Source organism: Dendropsophus ebraccatus, chromosome 13 (assembly GCF_027789765.1).
Source record: "Dendropsophus ebraccatus isolate aDenEbr1 chromosome 13, aDenEbr1.pat, whole genome shotgun sequence".
NCBI lineage: Eukaryota > Metazoa > Chordata > Amphibia > Anura > Hylidae > Dendropsophus > Dendropsophus ebraccatus.
The window spans coordinates 43,318,855-43,345,362 of record NC_091466.1 but is presented as its reverse complement, the minus strand read 5'-3'; the positions used below and the strand labels follow the sequence as shown (position 1 = coordinate 43,345,362).

The window sequence follows — 26,508 nt, the reverse complement described above, 5'->3', positions numbered from 1 at the left end:
AAGGTACAGCTCAACATGTAAGGAACCAACGTTAGATACACATACAGCAGTTTGTAAACTAAGCATGAAGGCCCAAGACAAGGTTGTCCTTTTGCAAATCAATGAAAGATCCGCAAATGGGTTTTACAATGAGAATTCAAGAGGCCAAACGCAGAACACCATTGTCAGTGTGCTCATATGAATTTGCTCATTTTACAAGAAAATGACCTTCAGTGGTTACTTATGCAGGGGAGAAATGAACCCTCCAACTTACAGGATCACACATTTCCTGTAAAATTGAATATCATCCCGAGTAATTGAGGATCTTTTGTGCGCTGCCATCTTTTTTTCATATTTTTGTGTAGCCGATGCCATTTCGTTCGATATCTTTGCCTAATAATTTTTTTTTTTGGTCAGGATAAAATATCACCATTACACTGAGAACATTTTCTTGTCAGATGCGATCAATTTAGCAAATTAGATAAATTACAGCACCGGCAAATCATTGCTAACCACTTTTTAGAAAAAAAAAAAAGTTTTTCTTTTTTTACTCAGAACTTTGCTACGACCAAGCCAGTATAATGCGGGGAACTAAATTGTCAAAGTTTTAACGTTTGATTACAATTTCTGTCCTTGCACCGTGAAAAAAGTTTATTTGCACTGCTGCCAAAGCTATCATCCCATTTTAATGTTTCTTTTTTCAGTTTTTTTTTTTTATTTAAAATTTTACAAAAAAAATCAGTATTGGCAAACAACTGGAAACACATCAGAAACAATTAAAATAGCAGTCTGCACCAATATAGGCACAGTGCTCATGAAGACCCCCAATTTCAGTGTTTTAATTTTGAAAATATATTTTTCATATACTGAACAGTTATTTTATAAGTCAGAATTTTTTGTTCTTACATAATGTGTTTAGATACCTGTTAATTTCATTAAACTATCCGCACATTATACCATACGGCATACCGCTATCAATGATGGAAATGGTCATTTGACCTTTGGGCCATGTTCACACACTGTGTTTTCTCATTAAACAATGGCCGTTGACCAATTACATTACAGTGTATGGAATCATGGCCGTAGTGTATACACACTGTATGTGCCCGAATGTGCCCGCATTTCAATTAAAAGAAAGTGATCTTCATCCAGCCGATACTGCAGTATTGGCCATATGACACGTGTAAGACAACGGCCGCTGTTTGATACGGCTGCTGTCTTACCTTGTGTGAACATAGCCTTAGGTTTTTTTATTAGATGAAAATACGGCCATAGTTTCACCTTAAAAAAACATTGTGTGAACATACCCTTAGGATGTCATGGTCAATAGCAACTATGGTACCAAGTGGTTAGATCAAGGGAACAACCCTGTCAACTCTCACAAAGGCCCTCAGGTCTGCCATGGCTGTATATCGGTTATGTTATGTTATACCGGCTAGGTTATGTCAGTATAGTTCTAATAGGTTATTAGAAATGTCCACATTTTAAATTATAACACAGGTCAACAAAAAAAAAAAAATTTACTGGTGTCCAAAATATTTTAATGATTTTGGGGTATTTTTGGGGTGATGATTCTGAATATGCTATCAGTTTTGCCAGATTGGCTCAAGTTTTTTTTCATGTCTTGTTCATTTTTGAAGATTACTTTCTAAAACTAGTTAAAATAAACTAAAATCAACATTTACTTTGTAAAATTTATTGTATTCATGACAATAGCAATAAAGTTAATGCGCGTGTAGCAAATTACGTCTTTTTTTTTTTACACATTTCACGAAAATTCTCAAAAACTTGAGTCAATCTGGCAAAACTGATGACATATTCAGAATCAGCACCCCAAAGTTACCCTAAATTCGTTGAAATATCTTTGGCCCCAAAAATGCTGTTGACCTGTGTAATCAGTTACATGTTTAGCATCACGGAAATCTTAAGAGGGTTGGCTTAAAAATAGGAGACAAAAAAGAATTAAAAAAAAATTCAATATATAATGGAAGACTTCCTGTATTTTCTTACCTCATCCAGTGGTTTACAGACACTCCAGAATGGTTTTATTAAAATAATTTGGTGCTAAAAATGCAAAAAAATAAAAATAAAATTCTTGATTTAAATCTTTGCTTTGACTCTTGGCGCTGGAAGCCATTTTTCTTAGTAATACCATAGAGACATGCTGACAGAACATTATACAGTATAACTATGTACCAGCAGCACTTCTGAGGAATGGCAGGAGGCAACACTGGGATGGAAGTGATTTGGTATTGTTAACCAATTCCTGTTGCGCCTGTTTCTAAGCAACAACTTGGCATATTCAGGTGCTGCTTTATTAATGGAGGCTATATAACCCATTTGTTGGAGTCTGGAGGAATATTTAATGAATAATGATGAAAAAAACTCATTTTTACTATTTATCATATGCAGATCTGGACTTTGTCCACCTTTACAGGCGCATTTTTTATTCTCTCAATCGATATAAAATATAAATTGAATCAATTTTGCAACATGTGTTAATTTTCTATTTTGTTCTACAGCTTCTTTGGCAACTATTCATCTCCATGGTAACAGACAACTCTTGCGTAGTCTGCTCCTTCAGTTATATTCCCTTCTATTTGTCCTCTCCCTCTATGTACCCAATGAAATGAGTTGGGGGGGCAATGGGAGAAATTATGAAAGTGTAAGAGTGCAGGAATTTTGCTATTTGTTACTAAGAGAAACACATGGAGAGGCATTTATTAGGTCCGTCATTTTTAGTCAGGCTTAAAAATGTGAAATGAGGAAGCTGTACTTAGCTGCAAATGGCTGCCAGGTAACGGTGTGGGTAGTGGCCAGCCCGGCAGACAAGGACACACTAGGGCATAGCAACAGGGGCAGGCAGAGGCACAATTTGGTATGAGCTGAGGTCAAGGGTAGATAGTAGCCTAAGCAGGAACAGGCAGGACAGTAGCAGTAGCCATCTCAGGTTAGCAGTACAGGTCATACACAGGAGAAGCAATGCATTACACAGGAGCAAGCAGTTTTGCAGTTAGGATCAGAATACAATACAACACCTTCCATATGGAACCCTAGAGAACCTAATTGGTCAGGGAGGGTGAACAGACTGTGCAGACTCTTTTAACTACTGGTGAGCAGTGATGGCCCAGGGAACACAATTTGGGTGGACATGTTGGTCCTTTATGAAACAGAAAGGGGGGAGTGTATTGTGCTTCTACATACGACTAATGCCCTCCTTCAAGTTAGAGCAGAATGGGCAACGATACCTTTATGTCATCAGCATTTGTTCTGGTCACCCCCAAACACTCATATCCCGAATTTACTGAGCCCACTAACTAAAGCCACTCTCTGGATGTGGCAGGGTCTGAACAGGAAATACTCTTTCTCGCTATCTCAAAATGCTTGTCCAAACTACATTCACACCTTTTAACTCTGTGTGTCCGGCCAAACCTAGCTTCCTCCTCTCTTGGGAAAACGAGCTCAATATTTCACAAGCTCAATATCACATGAAGAAGTCAAATCTATACTCTCTCACTCACATGGATTTTCCAACTCAATCACCACACAAGAGAACTCTTATAAAATTTTAACCCGCTGGTATAATACGCCACACCAACTACACAGATAGGTTCTTCTCCCCACCAATACCTGTTGGAGATGCAGCAACAGAGGAGGAACACTTACACACATCTTTTAGACATGCTCTGCTCTTAAAATGTTTTGGGAACAGGTGATGTGTGGTCTGACCACTGTAATTACAACACAACTGGTTTTATTATGGCTTCTGTGTCACGCACCCCATTATCTAAACACAACCTTCTGGTTCACCTCCTCACTGCTGTCAAACTCCTTATTCCGACCCTATGGAGACAGACTACCCTGCCATCTTTGACAAGTTGGTATGTCAAAGTAGACCAAATCCGCAGTATGGAAAAGCTAATGAGCTGGACGACGAGATCCCATACTAAATTTGAACAAACCTGGGCACCTTGGCCACAATTTAATACGGCCCATCATGTGGAGTTCTGACCCAAACCGCTCCCCCCCCCCTCATGTTCAATGTCCACCATTTGTTTGTCTGTTCATCAATTCATGTTTTTGACAACTTTTGTTCCTATGTTACCAGTTAAGGTTGACTAGTGCGTACCACCAGTGCCCCCTGAATGCCAATCAGAGCCATGGTTAATTTATTCTTTGTCACCTTACCTGCGGCTCACCACTTTGGTGCGCTGGTCTGTTGCAACTTCTAAATCTCTCACTTTTATGCTCTGCATGTTGGAGACACATCTTCTGTTATACTATCTTTGTTAGACTGGTGTGCATACATACATTGCTCTTGTATGTTTGAGAAAAATTCAAACCCTAAATAAAGAATGTTTAAAAAAGAATGGGAGGAGTTTAAAAAGTTTGAACACAGCGTTTCATTCCATGTTTTTATTTTTCTGGGTGTTTTTTTGTTTTTTTTATACATTGTAGATTTAGGGTGCCTTCACACCTACCGTATCGCAGCAGAAAATCCGCAGCGGATCCGCAGCAGATTTAACTAAATGAATGAACACAGCATCAAACCGCACTTACAAATCCGCTGCGGATCCGCAGCGGATTTGACAGTGTGTATTTAATGCAGTGATCATTCATTTAGTTAAATCTGCTGCGGATCTGCTGCGGATCCGCAGCGGATTTTCTGCTGCAATACGGTAGGTGTGAAGGCACCCTTAAATTGAATTTATGACAACTATTAAGAGACACATACTGCATGGGATTAAATAGGAAATAAAAATTAACTAGAAGCTTTTTCAGATTTATTATTATTTAAAGGAGCCACTTTTTATTTTTATGGCAGTTTTGCACACTCTTGGCATTCCCTCAACCAGGTTCATGAGGTCATTACCTGATCTGGTTTTCCAACAGTCTTGAAGTGTTTCTCGGAGATGCTGAGAACTTGTCGGCTGCTTTTCTTTTATTCCAAGGGAATTCACACATAACGGAATCACAACAGATTTCACGGCGCAAGTTCGCATCGAAATCCGCTGCAATTCCCGTACTGTCAGGTTGAATGGGATTACATACTCGCAGTGAGATTTTCATTCCACTACGAGTATGTAAACGCTGTTCCCCTTAACCTGCCACAGCCCGGGGCATACCTTACCGGTCCGTGCTTCTACTTGTTCCGGCATCCTGACGTTTGTTAGGCCAATCAGTGGAACCAAGAGCCACAGAACAAGCCGGAGCGCAGACCATTAAATTATGCTCTGGGCTGCGGCGAGTTAACGGGGCTGTCATTTACATACTCGCAGCAGAATGAAAATTCCTCTAAGCGTATATAATCCTATTGAAACTGACAGTATGTGAGTCGCAACAGAATTCGCAATTAGGATGGTTTGGGAAAAGTTTGGTCTCAGGGCGGGTTTACACATAACGGAATTGCAGCGTGAAGTTCATGCTGCGATTCCGTTATGTGTGAGCCCACCGAGACCAAACTTTTCCCAAACCATCCTAATTAGGTTTAGGTGACTGACAGCACCCTATCACTTTCTTTCTGGGTCAAATAGTCTTTGCATAGCCTGGAGGTGTGTTTGAGGTCACTGTTCTGTTGAAAACTACTGTAGATGATGGTCCATCTATGCAAGAAGACTGGCTGCCATGTTGATGCTGCAATAGCCATGCTGGTTAAATGTACCTTGAATTTTGAATAAATAACCAACAGTGTCACCAGCAAAGCAATCCCATGCCATCACACCTCCTACTCCATGCTTCTCAATGAAAGCCATAGAAGTAGAAGCCATTTGTTCAGCTTTTCATCTGTTGCACCTCACAAAGACATGGTGATTGGAACTTGGAACTGGAAAAAGCAGATTTACTATAGCAATTGTGCATCATTTACAGCATTATTTGTGGCAAAAACTACTTGCGCCTCATTAATAATGAGTAATGAGTAAGGGGTATGGCTTCAGTAAAAGGGGTGTGGATTAAGATGCAACACTGGGGGGGACATTTATAAAGACTGGCGTACGGAGTATGCCGATCTCAAATAAAGACCTGTCCCCCTTTTCCCTACTGGAATTACTAAGAGGCACACGCCTCTTAGTAAACCTGTCCGTCCCTGCGTCCAGCGCAGGCTCTGCGCAACAAATCTACACCTACTGGTATCATGATTTATGCCTGCCTTGCCACAGCCACCTGTCTGCCCATTCCGTGAGCAGGGGGATACAGCTGGCATACCCCAGGGAGAAGGGTTAAATCTGCGCTTCTCCCTGGTGTACGCCCCTGATGCAGCCTCCATAAATCTCCCCCGGGTGCCAAAAATGCACCAGAGTCCTGGCACAGTTTAATCCAAAGGACAGTATAGTTGGTCTCAAATATAGTCTCATCACTATCTAAAGACTAGACAGTAATCATGAATGAACTTGCCAGGAGTCAAATGCAGAGTGTTCGGGTTCAGCAAGTTCGCTCATCACTACTAGACAGCCTTCGCTTCAACAGCATTTAGATATATGCTTTACAGCAAGCCCCATGGACATAGGCAACAATTGACAGGAGCTGTCCAACTGCCATAAATGAAAAAAGGTGTCTGGATGAGTTCTGTGACCTTTAAAAAGGTAATTCCACAAGGAGGGGAAGGCTGAGCTATGAAGTTTACCTTTTATCTTCTCTATCTACTGATGTCACCTTTCGATAATGCTTAGAATGAAAACTGCAAAACAAGAGTCCGTGGAGTCTCGGTTGCGAGTCCCAAAACACGGGATAGCCAGATATCTCTAGCCTGTTGCCACGGGGTGCCTTCATGATGGAGAGAGCACCACACCACCCTGATAAGTAGCCCCTTAAGTCCCACTCAGTTGCGAGTATTGGAACATAAATAGGAAAACAACAGGGTGGCCCCTTTTTGTCAAAGTCTAACTCAAGGTGCGAGTATTGTGACATGGGCTTGCCAAGGCAGGCATCCATTCACAGACAGCTGTCTCGGGGTATTTGCCCCTCGTCAGTGTGGAGCAGATATCTCTAGTCAGACATCTCTAGCCTGTTAGAATGAAAATTTCAAGATTTCAGGATTATTTTAAGGCATATTAACATAGAAAACTAAAAGATACATCCTCAAAAATTCTTAAAACATATGTTTAAGATAAAAAAATTGATTTAAACAATAGGTATTTTCTGATGACACATTCCCTTTAAGTCTGAGTTGCATTACCAGATATAGTGCATGGACAAGTGTGGTGCCATCCATGGAAGAAAGCATGCCATGTTTATACTCTTATACACAAGTATCCACTTGTTTGGTAATAATGAGGTCAGATATAATAACAATTCATTATGAAACCCTGTTGTACGTTAGTTTTTTTTATTAAACTGTTTATTTATCCAGAAGCAACAGTTGTAAGATCATATATAAAATAATATAAATTATCATTAGCAAGAAAAAAACTTTATATCTGATACATTGATAATTGTACAGTTAATGTAAAGTCATGAAGAATCATATATGATAGTTTGGGTTCATATTTAATTAAATTGTTTCTGTCATTTAAAAAAAAAACCTCCACGTGAACAGCTTTGATAATTTGAGATCTGAGAGTTCAGAGTCCCACTAAAGTGTAACAAGTTGTAGAAAAAGGGGCCTCCCAGCGAGGAGCCATAAGGGGGGTCTCTGTGACCATGACAGGGTTAGTGGGGTTTTGTTAGTTTGAAGTCCGAGCGTAATGGTGGCAGTAATTTGGTTACAAGATGGCCCCTGATAGAGGGTGGGGGAGGGGGGGGCAGGTATGGCCTTGGTGTAAAGACAAAGACGGAGGGAATACCTGGGGGAGGTAGTGAGCTGAGCAAGGTGGTAAAGGGGGTGGGGTTGTAGAGTATAAAAGGATAGGTAACCAGACCAGGGGGACACAACAACTGTGGGTCGAGCCATCCGAAAGTATACTGTTTTAAAAAGAGGGTGTTTAGCAATAGTGGGCATGGGGTGCAGTCCTTTCGGGTTGGAGGAAAAGGGGGCAACACCAGTGAGGGTGGAGATGTTAAGGGACTAGCTCCAGGGGGGCTCCCAGATAGAGGGAGGGTGAGGTTGCTTGAAGGTTTTTTAGAGGGGTTTCAGTTGCCAGTGTCTGGGGTTGTGTTGGGATCTAAAACAATTGGGTACCCGAAATCAGGTAGTGAGCACCCTAGATATTGCTTGAGAAATTGGAGAAGGAGGTGGGGTTGGGCAGGATGGCTGGTCCTTTTTGTGCAACCCCCATTTGAGGATTTAGTCTTGTCTCCATTAGGGGTAGTCCCCAAGAAGGAGGAAGGGAAATTTAGAATGATCCAGCATCTGTCGTACCCAGAGGGGGGGGGGGCGGTTCAGTTAATGGGGCCATTAACAAGGACCTGTGTGAGGTACACTATCAGTCATTTGAGGGGGCTGTCCAGTTAGTAAGGGGTGCGGGGAGGGGTGCACTGATGGCCAAGGTGGACATAGAGTCAGCATTGAGATTGCTCCCTCTGCATTTTAGTAGTTTAAGTACACTGGTTGTGGTTTCAAGGGGCGGTATGATGTTGACAAGTGTTTACCAATGGGTTGTGCCATATCTTGAGCACTATTTGAGACTTTCAGTTCGTTCCGACATTGGTGCTTGGTGGAGATGACTTTCTCTTCTTTGGGCCACAGGGGTCAGTGATTGGTAGAGGGGTTATGCTGGGTTATGTGATTGGTAGAGGGGTTATGCTGGGTTCCTAGAAGGGTTTGGGGTTCCAGTGGCACATGAGTAAATAGTTAAGCCTACAGCAAGACTGTTGTACCTGGGGGTCGAGAGAGAGTATGAGGAGGAGAAAGGGGGTGACCCTTAGGGCATTAGTACAGAAGGTGCATGGGAGTGAAAAAGTGACACGCAGTCTTTGGCTGATTGCCTAAATTATTCTTCCCGAGTAGTTCCTATGGGGAGGATTTCTAGTAGATGTCTGGAGAAGAGCACAGTGGGGGTCAGAAGGATATTTAGTAGACGTCTGGAGAAGAGCACGGTGAGGGTCAGAAAATCATACCACAAGATCAGAGTTGAGAGAGAATTTTGCTGGGTGGGTCACCTTTTTATGGGGTTTTAATGGAGTTGCGGTTTGGGTTAGGGAACCAGCATCCAATCAGAAATGGAGATTGTTCATTGATGCAGCGGGGTCTTATGGTTTTGGGGGTAAGTGGTGTGCGGGTAAATGGCCGGTTAGTTGGGAAACCAGGGGATTGTTAAAGAATTTGACGTTGTTGGAGTTGTTTCCTATAGTCGTGGCAGTGGAGCTATGGCGGCAGGAGCTGAGAGATAAATGGGCAATCTTTTTGTCAGAATATATGTGTGTTGTTAACGGCATCAATAGCCTGTCAAGTAGTTCAGAGCCTCTTATACGATTATTGAGACATCTGGTTCTGAGGTGTTTGCAGCTGAATATTCAGTTTCAGACCAGGCAGGGGTTAATAATGGGATAGCTGATGCACTGTCCAGGGGCGGGAGGAAGGACTTTTTTGCATTAGTACCTAATGCAAGAAAGATTGGTTAGCATAGCCTTAGTTGTTTCTGGCAGGTGGTGATCCCATCCTAGGGGAGTTGGTGACAAGTTTATTGGTTGATAATGTGATATGTTTCATTGCCCGTTCTAAAACCGATCAGAAGAGTAAGGGGGCATGGGTGTCACTACAGAAGACTGGGGATCAGGTATGTCCCTTACGGGCGGTGGGCAGATATATGGAGATAGGGGTTAAAAGGGATTTGGGGCCCCTTTTAGTGCATAAAGATGGGAGTGCGCTGTCCCAGTTCCAGTTTTGTGCAGTATTGAAGAAATGCTTAAGTGCGGCGGCCTCAATCCTGACAGTTACGGGTCTCATTCTTTTCAGATTGGGGCAGCTTCGGACACGGCTGCAAAAGGTTTGGAGGTTTTCAAGATCCCACCCTCCCACCCTTATATATTGGATTTATTATATTCATCTGAATGTTTGGTTGTATGGACTGTGCTATTGTGAGGCGGAAATCACGATCCTTTCAGCCCAGGTTTGCACTTTAGGTTAGGGGCCTCATTGACAGGGACAGTTCTCCTATACGGGAGCGCTGCTGCCAATGGGGGAGGGCAGGTCTGGTCCGGGCTACCCTCAGTAAATGGTCGCTTTTATAAATGGTCGCTTTTAGTTTCCTGGCTGAAAGGGCGTGATTTGTGTCGGGCCTCCCCGTTTATGTTTACAATGTTAAATAAAGTGCAGCGGTTATTGTTATTGTTATAGGAATTTACTATTATGTATAGTTCCTACCTCATACTGAGCAACTGTCTTCTCTAGCAGTTATCTGCACAAAATTTGTTAAAAAATCTATATGACTCATAGAGCTTGTTATTATGCCATTTTCACTTGCAAGGTCCTGCGAGACCTTTATGTTTCAACCCGCTCTTTGTTGTTCTATGTTTCATCTTCTTCAATAAAAATTTGATTGGAAAAAATAAATAAAGTGCAGCGTATGCTGCAATTTCCGCCAAACATGTGTTTATTGTGTTTTTTGGGGGTATGGGTCTATGGGATTGGGGTTAGCAGGTTCCCCCCTTATCATTAGATAAAGCCAGAAGAAGCATGTGGCAGAGTGCTTCACTCTCCGTCTTGCTGCTCTGCCAGGCATACTGAAGGAGTTGGCTTCTTTAGCAAGTCTATGGAGCTTGTCTCCTGCTGCCAGACAGGGAGAGCAGTTGTAGAGAGAAGCAATCAGCCACAGACTTCTCTCCACTAATGATTGGTGGGGATTAGAGATGAGCGAACCTGGAGCATGCTCGAGTCCATCCGAACCCGAACTTTCGGCATTTGATTAGCGGTGGCTGCTGAAGTTGGATAAAGCCCTAAGGCTATGTGGAAAACATGGATATAGTCATTGGCTGTATCCATGTTTTCCAGACAACCTTAGAGCTTTATCCAACTTCAGCAGCCCCAGCTAATCAAATGCCGAACGTTCGGGTTCGGATGGACTCGAACCCAAACCCAGTTTGCTCATCTCTAGTGGGGATCTGAACTCCCAGACTCAACTTATCAAAATGTATGAAATGTCTCAAATGACAGTGACAGACACATGAGATTTTACAATTATTTTGCACCAGTCATTTTATAATAACATTCCAATAATATAATAATGTATTGTTCTGTGTTATAATGCATTTTGGACAGGTTAGAGGCTGATTATTAAGACATACATTGTGATCAAATTGCTATTTAAAGGAGCAGGTCTCTTACAAAAATGAGAATTACAAATCTTTGGTTCTGAGACTCGCTGAAACTTGAATACAACCTGCAAAGTAAAATTCCTTTTATCTGGCATCAATAGTTCCTGAGCGGTGCCAGCTTGTACCCTAGATTATTAGACATTTATAGAAAAGTATGAAAGATTTTTTTTTTTTAAAAAGAATGCAGAATCTGAAGGAAGAGTCTAGAACTGCAAACAGTTTATACAGTGAAGTCAAAACGGACTGCATCGAACTTTAAGACGTTGTCCCCAAATTATAACTCATCCCCTATTCCTGGTATAGGTGATCGTTATGTGATCGTTGCGGTTCCAATTGCTGGGACCCCACCAGTCATGAGAATTAGGCCACTTGTTTCCCTTCAATACAAAGCCTGCCTATCTTCAGCAGTGCCACAGTTAATGGAGCTCCAGCATGCATACTGACGCTCCATTTATTCTGGGAACTTGCGATTGTGGAGGTCCCAGCGGTTGAACCCCCACAACCAGATACTTATCTCCTAACTTGTGAATAAGTGATCAGTTATAATTCTAGGATAACCCCTTATGACCCATTTCTGAAAACTTACAGTACTTATCCTAATACTGAAACTTGTTGTGAGCCATCATGTCAGTGTCTAGGGTTCATGTGCTGCACTGTGTATTCTGGTTCACCCATCCCTGTCCGAAACCCATATGGCAGCTTAGATCTATCCGTTTTGGTGTTATCAATAGGTCCGTGACTCCTCAAAACCCGCTTAAGTTGGTCGAAGATTTCATAATCGGGAACAGCCAGGGTGTTAATATTAAATCCCATCATTCTGGTGATGGTCTCCCTGAAGTCGACAAGCTGCAGAAAAGAAGAGAGATAAATGCATCTTAATGCAGTTCTTTCCCGGCATATGCCAGCCGGGGCGCCTTTGTATGGCTCATTTTCGAGGGAGGGAAAATCATCTCCCTTACATTTACCACCTTTATAATTAAACCTTTTCTAAAACTTTTCACAGTTACTCGATCCACCTCCCTAAAACACCTCCTAATTGAAATTTGGGGGCTGGTTAAGAAAAGTTTTTTTTGTTACACAGGCAAATGCAAAGCCCCTTCCTCCAAAAAGACATATCACAAGATCTACGGGACAAAAACCTTCTTTATTCCTAGGTATTGTATAAAGTCTCTTAAAGTTCTCGAGTGCCTGCAAGTTACAACTCCCCCAAAAAACTATTTAATGAGGGTTTTTTAAGAGTTGCTAAAAAGATACTAATGATTCCCTTGAATATACGAAGTGTACCTGTTTTTCTCTCCTTGCTACCTCTTCGAGGGCTCTCTTGGCGGTGTGTAGCTCATTAGTGACTGCTTCCACCATCTGCTGACACCTCACTTTCTCCCCCACAGTCTCGTGTTCGTTGTAGTCCAGCTCTGTTTTCAAGCTCACTACCTTTTTAGCAGCTTTATCCTTAATTTTCTCAAGCTTTTCTAAAGACTTGCTGAGAAGTTCTATGGTTTTCTTCTGGTGGTCGAGTTTCTCCTTAAAAGAGAAGAGAGAGCGTTAGCATCTGAAATACGTATCTGCAATAAAACATAATTTAAATGACATTATTTAGTGTAAGATGCCGTCTCTGGTGCATACATTTGTATAATTTTGAACTTGTATATTAGGCAAGGAATTCATTAATTTTCTTTTCTTAGAGTATATTTAGAGTTTAAGTCTACAGAAGCATTTTAACACATTTTTTTAAAGGTTCAAAGCTCCAGATTGGTATGACTTCTGTGCCACCATATCTGGATCACCTAAAGCATGTCTGGATCATCCTTGTCTAATTGCCATAGAAAGGCTGCACTTGATGTCTGTAAAATCTAAAAGTACTATTACACGGGCAGATGAAGGCCCAATCAATATTGTAAACAAGCACCAATCGGCACTTGTTTACTGGGCCTATTACACGGCCAAATAATCATTTAGCAAGGGCTGAACAGACATCATTAGCTTCTCTGAGTTGACAGGCCGCTATTACACATAGCGATGCGTGCTTGATGCCCAATGATTTCAGGTCAGGGCCTAAAGAAACATTCAGCTGATCTTTTAATTGGCTGATCATTGTCTCTAATACACTGAGCGATAATTGGCCGAATCGATTATCGCTTTGTGTAATAGGGCCCTAATATCTCTGATCCCAAGGAGGGAGTGGAAACATCCATTGCAAACAAGTCATGCATACATCATTTTATGACCTATCCCAACCACGGCAGAGGGCAACTATGCCACATAATCCTTAGGTTTCGTACTGTGCCTATGGGGCATCAGGGATTCCAGGTGTGATATATCCAGTTTGTTGCGTCTAGCATTCCCATCTAGGGTGGCTCCGGATTGCTGGGTGCATGTAAACCCAATTTAGGATTATTCCCTAGTGGAAAGCAATTGGTTCCAAAGTCAATTAAAATTTATTCTGCTGGACCTCTCAGGCTTGTCATTGTGTCTGATCCTGGGCCTAACTTAAGATCATCTAGAAGCTCATTCTACCGGTCCAACTCCTTTCATCTAAGTGCCAATTTTTGATACCAGACTAATCTTCTGGGGACAAGACAAGTTTTGTAGTTTATTGTCTGCTATGGCCTGCATTACACTAATGTAGGTACGCCAGTGCTTTTAAACATAATTCCAATCATTAACAGTAGATCAGGTGGTAATAAGTAAAGTATATGGGATTGCAGGTTTTATGCTTTCAACATAAGCTTACCTGGCAATAGTTTAAGTGGCATCAAATACTTGCTGGTAAAAACTATGTCCTGCTCAGGAGGTTATTTTGAATTATTTTTTTTTACATCATTAACAACGTGGATATGTAATTCTGAAGAAGCTATCTCCTATACAAAGCTTAGGGGATAACAAGCTGATTGGAGGGGGTCTCACCTCTGGGACCCTCATCAATTCCATGAACTGGGACAAAATTGCCTCTTATATAAATGATACTTTTGTCATTTAAAGGACAGGCATATGAATATCCACCTACCCTAGCTGAACATCCCCCATCCTTTAAGATGCAAGTAAATTCCTTCATGAACCCCTCCTTTTATTTTTTACCTTATTGCTCTTATTCAATCAGTGGCAACAGTGTGAATATGTGGTGTGTGGACTGTGTTGAGGTGTGATTTATACTCATTTGGCAACCTTAGACCAAGTAAGTGAAGATAGAACCCTTTGCAGGGTGTGGACTGGTTTGTGGGGTGCTCCTTTGTGGCCAATTGCAATACGCGAGTGTGAGAGTAAGTCGTAAATAGTCAGAGATATTGCAGTGCAATTGAGTTTAGTATGTTATGATTGTTTGCATTGGGATCAGTGGGGGTCCCAGTGGTTGGATCCCCACTGATGAGCTTGTTATCCTCTATCCTATGGATAGGGGTTAAGAAGCTGAGATGGCAATATCCCTTTAAACATTGTTTTTGGGTTCATTTCAACAACATAATGTATTCTATATACTTGGGGGAGAGATGGCGAGTACTAAGCCTAAGGGCCCTATTCCACCGGACGATTATCGTTCAGATTATCGTTAAATCATTCGAAGCTGAACGATAATCGTTCGGTTGAAATGCAGTTAACGATTAACGACCGAACGAGAAATCGTTGATCGCTTTATAAAGACCTGGACCTATTTTTATCGTTGCCTGTTCGCAAAACGTTCGCAAATCGTTCGCATTGAATAAGACATCGTTCGGTCGTTCGCAATAGATACGAACGCAATAGCGAATAAATAGCGAAGAGAAACGATACCAATTACGATCATAAGTAACAATTATCGTTCCATGGAAATCAGTGAACGTTTTCAGGTCTTTCGCAATAGCGGTCGTTTGAGATTGTTAATCGTTAACGATTATGCAAACGATAATCGTCCGGTGGAATAGGGCCCTAAGTCTCTGATGAGAAGTACAGCAATTATACATAGGGGTTATTGTATTAAATGAGGTCACATTTAAATACACTTATAAGCCATATTATTTATATATATATATATATATATATATATATATTTATGTATATCTTCAGACTTTTTGTTAACATTTTTAAATGATAGTTAGAAGAAGGAAGAAGCAATGCATGAAACTTTCCAAAGTGGCGCCTTCACCTTTAGATCGTTCATATCAACAAGCTGAGCCGTCAGGTTTTGATTAGCAATTTTCATGTCACTGAGCTGTCCCTGGAGTCTTTCGACCTTCTTCTGCAATTTTTGGGCTGTCATAGTTGCAGAATTTTCGGCACTAAGGAAGGTTTGATGCTCTTTTTCTCTTTCGTGCTGTTTTATTTTCTTTTCTAGTTGTTCAATTTGTGAATTTTTTAACTCTAGTTTCTCCCTTAGGGAATTCACCTACAAAGATGTAGTATATAACTTTGGTTAGTCGTAGAAGCAATCATTGGGTCAGTGCAGAAGAAAAAAATAAGGGCTTGAGGACCTTCATCAGGTACATAGCTGTATGCAGGACACTAGTAGATGGAGCTGGTGAAAACTAAAGTAGAGGTAGGATGCACCACATCATATAGCTGCAAACCTTGCCCAGGGTAGCTCCTATCACACAAGCTTCCTATTGTTACCTTTAGGTACCTTCTTCAGGCCACCGTCTCATCTCCTTGCGAATGACTGACAGCCAGGTCATCTTCGGCTGTGGAGGACTTTAATGTGAGCCGGCTGTCAATTATCCTGAAGAAGGCGGAGCAATGGCCTGGAGACACAGCAGCGGCTGGAAAGTGAGGCGGGAACACATAATAGGCAATTGGAAACTGGCAACACAGATATATGTATATCCGTGCTGTCAGTTTCTCTTTAAGATCAGAACATCTACTGATTTAAGTCAAAGAAGTAGCTGTCAATACAGTGTCGGACTGGGGTATCTGGGCCCACCAGAGGAAATGATCCTGGGGGCCTACCAATGAAGAATCAGTAAGAAACAACATGTCAGTCAGTGTTAGTGCAGGTTCTAAAGCTGGGGGCCCACCGGAGGACACTCCGGTCCTCTGGTGGTCCAGTCAGACAATGTGTTAATATATTAGTGGTCTAGGGCAGTGAAGGGGTAATGCCCTTCTATCAGGATGTATAGGGCAGTGCCAGAGGTTAAAATAGCTTTATGGAGAAAAATGGTTTGCGGGCTTTCCCCAGGATAGGCCACAAATCCCTAATCATGGGCTTGGCAGCCCACAATCAACTGTTCAGCAGGGCTGCCTCAGATGGATCTATGTAGATCTATGTCCTAGATATAATTTCTTGTTTCCTGTCTCCATTATATAGCAGGAGAAAGGCTTCATTGACTTATAATAGAATCTGTCTCCTGCAGTGGGACAGGGAGAGAAGCGCTTAGCTGAGTGCTTCTCCCAGCTTGTTCTAAGAATCAGTGAACAAACACTGATCAAAACTGTCTCTGTGAAAAATCAAAAGTTTTTTTTTTAGTGACAGACACTTTAAGAGTAGACAAAATGCAGGTGTTAGAACAACAATCTTGATGATTCCTTGTGCACAGATTGTTCTTGTGATTTACATTCTAGGAATTGTTGTGTGTAGTAATCTGATATCGGGGAAATGAACTGTCCTGCTGCATTATAGGAGCTCAGACGAGCTGTTAGGGATGAGTCTGACAGCAAAGTTGACATCTGTTTCAAAAGACAACAAGCAGAATTATGAATGTGGCTCTGGGGTATTAAACTAGCTGTAACTTAAGATCAGTACATAAAAACATATTATGTAGATTTATTCTTGAGTGAACTTCAAAATGGTTTCCAAAAAATTAATGAAAGACAAAAAGTAAGATGTTAGTGTAGGCGCGCATGCCCACAACTTTTTCTGAATGAGGGTCTATACATAGGCTAAGTTCACACAACGTATAATTTCATTATACAACGACCGTAGTTGCAGTTTTGCAACCACGGATGTTATTTAATGAAATTGTAGATTGCTTTAACCCCTTAAGGACCTGTGCCAATTGTCACTCAGGAACAGTTGTATTTTGTAATGGCGTCTTACAATCTGCCATTAAATGAATGACGGAACCCCCAAAATATCATCTATTGGGTGAATTTGGGTCAAAAAATGCGATTCTGCAAAGTTTGGGGGGGGGGGGTTGTTTATTCTACTGACCTTTATTCTATAGGTCAGTCTGAACACAGTGGTATGCATGTTTACTAGGTTTTCTAATGTTTTACTATTTTTATTAGCAGTAAAACTTTTTTTGCAAATAGGTATATTTTAAATGGCCCTATTGTGACTCTTATAGTGCTTTTATTTTTTCACCTACGGGGTTGTATGGGTCATCATTTGTGCACCATTATCACTAGTTTTTATTAGTATAAATTTTTTCTAGATCAGACGTATTGATAACTTTTTTTTTAAAACATAAAATGTAATATAAAAAAAGCAATCTCTGCAATTTTTTACCACTTATTGTTCACGCCCTTCACCGTGCAGGATAATATTGGTTTATTTTAATAGATCGGACGATTGTGTACGCTGATAGCAGCCGGTCCTCACCCGCTACGGAGCCTGGTACCCCGGCGGGACGTACATTTGCGCCTGTTAGCACCAAGGCCCAGGCTGCGGGGGGATAAATGTATGCCCCATGTTGTTAAGGGGTTAATTGCTATGTAATACCGGCTGGAGTGTATACACATAGTATACACTACATCCGGGATTCCTTGTGGCCGCACTGAAAACGTACATGTCGGTTTGGTGCGGCCACTATTCAGTGAATAGCAGCTGCACAAGACTGACAGAGCAGACAATGTAAAGTGCGGCTATGTTGGCTATGGTGAACTGGAATGCGGGCACGCCCAATTAAAAAGAAATGAAGTTCATTTAGCCAGTACTGCAGTACTGACCAGGATGAACTTCACTGACACCAGCCGTTCTGTGACACACATGTCATGTTCTGTGTCATACATAGTGTGAACCTGGCCACAGACTGTTATGCATGCAAATTGTAACTCCAATATTATGTGATAATAAAAAAATTACGGAATATGGAGATATTCTCTATTAGAATGGTAATGGCATCATATGGTAGCATACGGAGTATCCACGAGACAATATTCATAGTAAGGGCAGATAACAGAGAATAATTCCTACTGCCTGTTAGGTAACTAGATTTCCACACCAGTTTAGTTCGGACAGTGTGGTTATCATGAAAGAATATTGGGTAATTATTTGGAAAAAGGGAAACGTCTCGGAGTCTATGGCCGGCATTAGAGATCTGCTCATTACCTTCTTCTGGAGATTGTAGATAAGAGTTTTATTTTCGCTCAGAAATTCTTTATCCCTCTTACAGATTTCATCAGCTCTGTTCAGTAACATGTCGTACTGCGATACAAGGCTCTCAGATGAAATGTCTTGGCTTATATTCATCTTCTCGGCCAGCTGCAATAAGAACTTCTTGAGCTATGAAAAAACAGAGGAGAACATACAAGTGTTAACATAATAGTACTTCTGAGAAATGCGCCTGCATGTTAGACAAATGAAAATCTCATCTCGGTTTTGGCCGCCATTATATAGTTTATATCATATTACAATACAATTTGCAAATACATTGTTTAATTTGTTTTTACAGTGCAAAGCTTTTTTTCAGTGCCCCTTAAGCTCTCATCTCTCTGCAGGCCCCTACTGCCTCACTGTATTTACATTAGGTGTAGTGCATTGTGGGGGATGTTTACCTCACTATATATGATATACAGACTACTATACTCCAACATTTAGCGTTAGGTGCCTATTGACCAGACTGCAGTGCAAAGACTGCCCCTTTGTATAGAGAAGCACAGTTTACTTTGATTCCCTACAAAGTGGACCGCCACAATAAGTATACTGTGTAGTATACAATTCTGTAGAGTTATGCTGTTTTAGGCTGGGTTCACACTACATATATTTCAGTCAGTATTGTGGTCCTCATATTGCAACCAAAACCAGGAGTGGATTGAATACACAGAAAGGCTCTGTTCACACAATGTTGAAATTGAGTGGATGGCCGCCATTTAATGACAAATATTTGCTGTTATTTTAAAACAACGGATGTTATATTGAAATAATGGCCGTTATTTACTGTTATATGGCGGCCATCCACTCAATTTCAACATTGTGTGGACAGAGCCTTTCTGTGTTTTTAATCCACTCCTGGTTTTGGTTGCAATATGAGGACCACAATACTGACTGAAATAGACGTAGTGTGAACCCAGCCTTACAGTGTATATGTTGGAGGCATATGTTGTGAAAAACTCCTGATATATACACTTCTGAAGTACTACTCTTACATAATGTGAACCCATTGGCCGCCAGTGTGACACAGCTCTATTGATTCTAATTAACGTAAAAAAAAAAACGCAGTGATGTACCTGATGGTAAATTCGTTTTAAGCTTTGCAACACAGAATGGGGCAGAGTAAGCAGAGTCAGCTCAATATCATTAGCTTAGGAGTTCAAGTGCAATATAGCAACACTATAGACACAAAACTATATGGAGCTTCCTAGTTACTCTATGGTTTGTGGGACTGCAGGCTGGAGCAGAGAGCAGGCAAGTATATGTATGTATGTATGTATTTATTGGTAAGGGACACTTCTCTATTTAGTAGAGGACACTCTCTACTTATGAGGGGCAGCTGCCTACCTATTGGGGAGAAACCATCTACTATTTGCTGGGGGACAACTATCTACATACTGGGGCAGCCATATACCATACTAGGGGGCAATTCTGAAACTACAGGGAACCAACTCTCTAATTACTGGGGGCAATCATTTAACTACCATAGGGCAATAATATCCCTACTGGTGCCAACCATATACCTACTGAGAAGGCAACTACCTACTGGAAGGGCAATTATTACTTGATTCAGGAAACAGCTATCTACCAAAGCGGGCATTATTACCATTTGGGACCCTATGGATGAGAAAATGATGAGGAAGCTGTTGGAAAAGAACAGAACCCTGGTCTTCAGTCTGACAGATTCTGCAAAAGATGAGTCATGGCTAGAAGAAACCATCATGATGGTCTAAGCCAGATGGAGAAGAAATGGAAGGAAGTACTCCAGCTTTTCCAATACAATTATAAAAACCGTATTCATGCAACTTCCAGTATGGGTAAAAACATAAAACAAGAACTCCTCATAGCCTACACCTTTCGGGCTCACAGGCCCTTTTTCATGACTTTTATAGCAAACACTGGAGTTCTACGAGCTTTCACCTCCGTGAGCATGTCAGTTTTATTTATTCATTAAGCATAGTAGTATGCGGTCAGGATGTGGTATTATTTGTCACTTGTATAGCTTTATAAGTAAGATTAAACCTTGATATACACTTTATGGTGGAATTATGTGGCTATAGTTACTACAGTGTATTAAAGGAGAAGTCTGGCGAAAATTCTTATTAAAGTATTGTATTGCCCCCAAAAGTTATACAAATCACCAATATACACTTATTATGGGAAATGCTTATAAAGTGCTTTTTTCTCTGCACTTACTACTGCATCAAGGCTTCACTTCCTGGATAACATGGTGATGTCACGACCCGACTCCCAGAGCTGTGCGGGCTGCGGCTGCTGGAGAGGATGACATCACCATGCTGTCGGGTCATGACATCACCATGTTATCCAGGAAGTAAAGCCTTGATGCAGTAGTAAGTGCAGAGAAAAAAGCACTTTATAAGCATTTCCCATAATAAGTGTATATTGGTGATTTGTATAACTTTTGGGGGGCAATACAATATTTCAAAAATTTTTTGCCAGACTTCTCCTTTAAGTTTAAAAGCTTTTAAGCACTTTTTTCTAACATTAAAAATGAACAATTTACTACAAAAGTAGTATAACGTATAAACTACATAAAGTTAACTTACCAGAAAATAAATCACATAGTATCACATAGTAGAGTGCAGGCAGAGCAGTGTATTACAGGGTACAGACCACACATTTCAGATGTATTTAAAGCACAGATAACTAGTATAATTATTATCTAACCTCTTTCATGAGAGGTGTTTCTAAAAACCTATTTTCTTAAGTGTTATGCCATCTCAAAATCCCCAGCATTTGAGAAGATATCCTGATGCTGGTGTCAGCCAAGCAACTAATCCTGAAAAATGATACCGTCTATGACTTGAAAAATTGTTTTTAAACCATTTTGTAAAGAGATGGCAAGAACTTCACCCAGAAGATATAGGAATTAGTTTGTTCCATTTCTGAAAAGTGATTAAGGGGGGGGGCATGAAGATAAACCAAGTACAAGTAGTAAACATGCTATAAGGGTGGTTAGAGCCTTACTTTATATTATGTATAATACTTTATATTGTATTTTATTGGTTGCCATTTTTCAATGTACATTTTTTTTAACTATAAGTAATTAAAAGTTATAAGGTTTAGAATGGCCATCTTCAAATACCCTAAATTACCTACTCTAAGGCTATGTTCCCACTACGTAAGAGACCGGCCGTTCCGGTCTCGGCAAAGATTATTCCGGCCGGTACTTAAGTACCGGATGATCCTTCCGGCCGCAATGTTCTGATGCGGGCGCATCAGCGCGCGCCTGCATCAGAACTTCACACAGCACACAATGAAGCTTGTGGCCGGAGCCACTCGCTTCATTGTGTGAACTGACAGGTCTTTCTGCGGACACAATTCACTGAATTGCGCCCGCAGAAAACTGACATGTCAGTTTTTTGCGGCGCCGTATGGGATCCCGGTCGGAGCGTTTACTATGTGTATATACGCTCCGGCTGGGATCCCATAGCAGATAAGGCAGTGTTGCACACCGCACAAGGTACGGCCGTTGTTGCCGATGGCAACAGCAGCCGTACTTTTACGTAGTGTGAACATAGCCTAATAGAGATAATAGATAGCTTACCAGAATAGGAAGCTCAGCTCAGTTTTAGGCTTGGTGCAACAGCAACCTGCAAGTGCTAGGACTTGCCGTTACATACTCACCCCATCGTATACAAGATATACAGTAGATATTTGAAAATGAAAAACTGCTCTAAAACATTTTTGTTGAAAAAAAATGAGGTTCTTAGCAAACCATCTGATGAAATAGGGTGTACCATCTCACCATGTTAAGGTGACCTTTAGAGAGATGGTTTTCCACTGACACTGGCTTCGCTTGGGCTAATACAAAGCCTACAAAAATGGGAAGGCAGGATCCAACTAGTCTCTTTAAACACCCACAGGAGATAGAAGGAGTGCTAACCAACACCCCCACATAAAACAAAATAATGTAAATGGTCAGCACCTAAATCCCACTATTCACACTATTCAGGTGAAGGTGCTGTTACTATTATACAGACAAAACCAGAAAAATGCAACAGCAACCTGCAAGTGCTAGGACTTATCATACATACCCCCAAGCAGGCTGCTGTTGCATTTTTCTGTTTTTGTCTGTATTTTAGCCACAGCAGTAGTGTACCACAAACAATTGATAATGAACAGGAGAATCTCAAAGGGCATGTAGATGTGTTATGTGTGTACCGTACATACCCTTTTCTTCTCCATGTTGAAGCCATCTTTGATCATCTCCTCTGAGGCAAGCTTGCCCTTCAAATGTTTCATGGAATCCTGCTGTTCTTGCAGTAGTTCTTCTGCTTTATAAGACTTGGCCATTGCCTCATGATACAGATCCAGTTGTTTCTCAGTTTGTTGACTGAGCTTGGCAATCCTCTGCTTCAGATCTTCACAGGTCTATGTGTATAAAAAGTGTCAGTTCAGATATTGCTATAGATACACAAATGATGCTAAGATATTGGTTATCTCCTCCATGTTTTAGGGGACATTCACGGGATCTCTGCAATCTGTCTGTAGCACGGACGGTGTCCTGCGGAGTGGCCCTCGGAGCTCAACGACATCCATCATAATTAATCATGATGCAGGGAGCTCCGAGGTTCACTCAGCAGGACATCGTCCGTGCTATGGACAGATTGCAGAGATCGTGTGAATGCCCCCTTAATGATGAGTCCTGGTGCTATTATCTCATCTTACCCCTCTTCTACTGTCTGTAGGCTACCTCTTAGATTGTAAGCCCTTGTGGGCACGGTCCTCTTCCCCCATGTACCGGTCTGCCATCTACCTTCATGTAATGTGTTTTTGATCTTGTAATGTTCCTGTTTGTCACCCCCTATCACTTGTATAGCAATCTGGAATTAAGGGCGCTTTATAAATAGCAACGCATTATGGTCAGACTACACACAGGAATATCTGGAGTTATGAGGAAGACACACAGGTTTGCATAAGAGGTGCATACATTATTTAGTATGATGAATTGTAATCAAGTTTTCTCACTGCAGTATTTTAATCAACTCTATCACTGCAGTCATGCAATGCACTGAATAATATGTTAGTATTTTATTAATAAAACACAATATTAACAACATTGTGATCTTTAGGGAAACCTTGTTGAAGGTGTTCACTTTTACTACAGTGCCACCCCAGGCAAAATGAGGTATTACACTGTGCCCATTCAATTTAGTTAGTGTCTATGCAATGAAGGACAAGTCCTTGAAAGAAAGAGATGCTTTTCCAGCCTCTGTCCAGTCTGAGGAAGAGATGAGGATACTGAACATGGAATGGATTTTGTTTATGAATTAGTACATTCTGTGCCTGTCACCATGTATTATGTTAGTAAGAAAGAAATAACTAAATGTTTGATGACATCTGCAAGGTGTAATGTAGAAGGGATTGATAAACGTATCCGAATGTGGACAGACCTTTTATGCTGAAGTCTGCTTTGCTCTAGGCCAGGGGCGTAGCTAGGGGTTCAGCCTAGGGGGGGGGCGAGCAAGTCTGAGTGGGCCCCCAACCGATTATGTTACCCAAAGGGAACCTCACTTGACAACAATGCTTTCTAAATAATAAAGGGTATATTCTGCTCCATTACTCATAGTGAATTAAGATTAAGAGCAGGGTTAGAGGCTTCTACATTTACATATATAGACACATAAAATGAAAGAGGTTCTTCAGGATAAGAAAAACATGATTGCTCTCTTCTAGAAAAAAACACCACCCCTGTCTTTATCTTTACCAGCTTGGTTGTCTTTCCCTGTGTGCAGCAGCAGCAGTCATAGGCGGCCGTCCGGCACTGACCTGGTGCGAGCGCGGGAGACGGAACAGCGCGGCGCCAGAGGTGATTGGCAGGTGGGCGGGCCAGGGCGATGCACGTACCAGCAGCGGTGCGCTGAGGCCGTACACAACCTCAGTTCACTCACTGCACTCACCCACCCGATGGCAGGTGATGGCGGGCGGCGGCGGGCATCGGCGTCACATTATAATGGGGGCGGCAGCAGCAGCAGTCATAGGCGGCCGTCCGGCACTGACCTGGTGCAAGCGCGGGAGACGGAACAGCGTGGCACCAGAGGTGATTGATAGGTGGGCGGGCCAGGGTGGCGCACGTACCCGCAGCGGTGCGCTGAGGCCGTACGCAACCTCAGTGCACCTGATCAGGTTAAGATGGCGGCGGGAGGGGGGAGGGAGGAGGCTGTGGCTGCACTCACCCATCCAATGGCGGGCGATGGCGGGTGGCGGCGGGCAGCGGCGTCAAAAATCACAGTGGGCCCCTGCCAGAGTGGGCCCGGGGGCGGCCGCCCCCCCTGCCCCCATCAAATTTCGCTACTGCTCTAGGCCATCCCTTTAAGATTTCTAGCATAGTTGACAACAGTACCGGTTATGCCGGGTCTGTTCTGATTTCTTAAGGCACAGTCCCTTCAACATAATTTCTCGAGTATGTCCCAGGAACCCATGCCCCCAGGCCGTCGGAAAGTGCCACCCGGTGGGCGCACCTGTAAGCCCCGTCCATCACACGTTTAACCGTAAGTGCTAATAAGTAAATAATGAACTGACTGAAGGAGGAACTATTGCAGGGCTCCAGACGGCGACCAAAATGGTCGCCAATGCGACTGACATCTTGCAAATGGCGCCCAGATTTATTAATCTGGGTGCCATTTGCGACTGGCCCCGGGGGCGCGCTGTCTCTTTAAGGACTTCCGCACGCTGCGCCGAATCACGTGGCGCCTCTGCGGCCGTCCGTACAATGAATGACGGACGTGCTGGATGACGTGTGCGGGGACACGCTTCTCCAGTGACGTCATCCAGCACGTCCGTCATTCATTGGACGGACGGCAGCAGAGGCGCCACACTCCTCCAGCGCCTCTCTCCCGCCTCTCCTCACCCGGCGCCGCGGTTCTTCAAGTTCACCCCAGCGGCACCAAGCTTAGATAGTGGGTGAGTACAACCGGAGGGACGGCAGGGGTGGCGGACGGCCAGTAATGTGTGTGGGGGGACCGCGGCCTGGGCGGGGGATTGGTAGTGTGTCTGTTGTGATGGCGGCCAGGTGCGGTAGTCAGTGTGTGTGGGGTGCGAGGGGGGGGGTATGTATAGACTGCACAGTACCACTTCCCTCAGTGTGTATATATAGACTGCACAGTACCACTTCCCTCAGTGTCTGTATATATAGACTGCACAGTACCACTTCCCTCAGTGTATGTATGTATATACACTGCACAGTACCACTTCCCTCAGTGTCTGTATGTATAGTCACAGTACCACTTCCCTCAGTGTGTATGTATAGACTGCACAGTACCACTTCCCTCAGTGTCTGTATATATAGACTGCACAGTACCACTTCTCTCAGTGTCTGTATGTATATACACTGCACAGTACCACTTCCCTCAGTGTCTGTATGTATAGTCACAGTACCACTTCCCTCAGTGTCTGTATGTATATACACTGCACAGTACCACTTCCCTCAGTGTCTGTATGTATATACACTGCACAGTACCACTTCCCTCAGTGTCTGTATGTATATACACTGCACAGTACCACTTCCCTCAGTGTCTGTATGTATATACACTGCACAGTACCTCTTCCCTCAGTGTCTGTATGTATAGACTGCACAGTACCACTTCCCTCAGTGTCTGTATATATAGACTGCAAAGTACCACTTCCCTCAGTGTCTGTATGTATAGTCACAGTACCACTTCCCTCAGTGTCTGTATGTATACACTGCACAGTACCACTTCCCTCAGTGTCTGTATGTATAGACTGCACAGTACCACTTCCCTCAGTGTCTGTATGTATATACACTGCACAGTACCACTTCCCTCAGTGTCTGTATGTATATACACTGCACAGTACCACTTCCCTCAGTGTCTGTATGTATATACACTGCACAGTACCACTTCCCTCAGTGTCTGTATGTATATACACTGCACAGTACCACTTCCCTCAGTGTGTGTGTATGTATACACTGCACAGTACCACTTCCCATATACATTGCCACAGGGGCTATATGTCATCGGCTGCCGGGGGCTATATATATATATATATAGTAGATCATTGCCGGTAAGATGGCAGCTGGCTAA

At 42.4% G+C, this 26,508-nt stretch overlaps 1 protein-coding gene across 3 annotated transcripts in view; it reads right to left on the bottom strand.

Annotated features, from left to right (window-relative positions):
* Nucleotides 1–11,094: 11,094 nt before the first annotated feature.
* Nucleotides 11,095–26,508, bottom strand: part of LOC138771390 (coiled-coil domain-containing protein 170-like) — a 56,814-nt gene continuing 41,400 nt past the window's right edge. For all 3 annotated transcript variants that reach the window (XM_069951050.1, XM_069951049.1, XM_069951051.1), the window contains 5 exons: nt 22,637–22,837; nt 18,401–18,574; nt 15,284–15,523; nt 12,454–12,690; nt 11,095–12,015 (listed from right to left, as the gene is read on the bottom strand). In XM_069951050.1, coding sequence (XP_069807151.1) covers nt 11,797–12,015; nt 12,454–12,690; nt 15,284–15,523; nt 18,401–18,574; nt 22,637–22,837 — 1,071 coding nt within the window. In that variant the 3' untranslated portion in view covers nt 11,095–11,796. The remainder of the gene's footprint in view (nt 12,016–12,453; nt 12,691–15,283; nt 15,524–18,400; nt 18,575–22,636; nt 22,838–26,508) is intronic.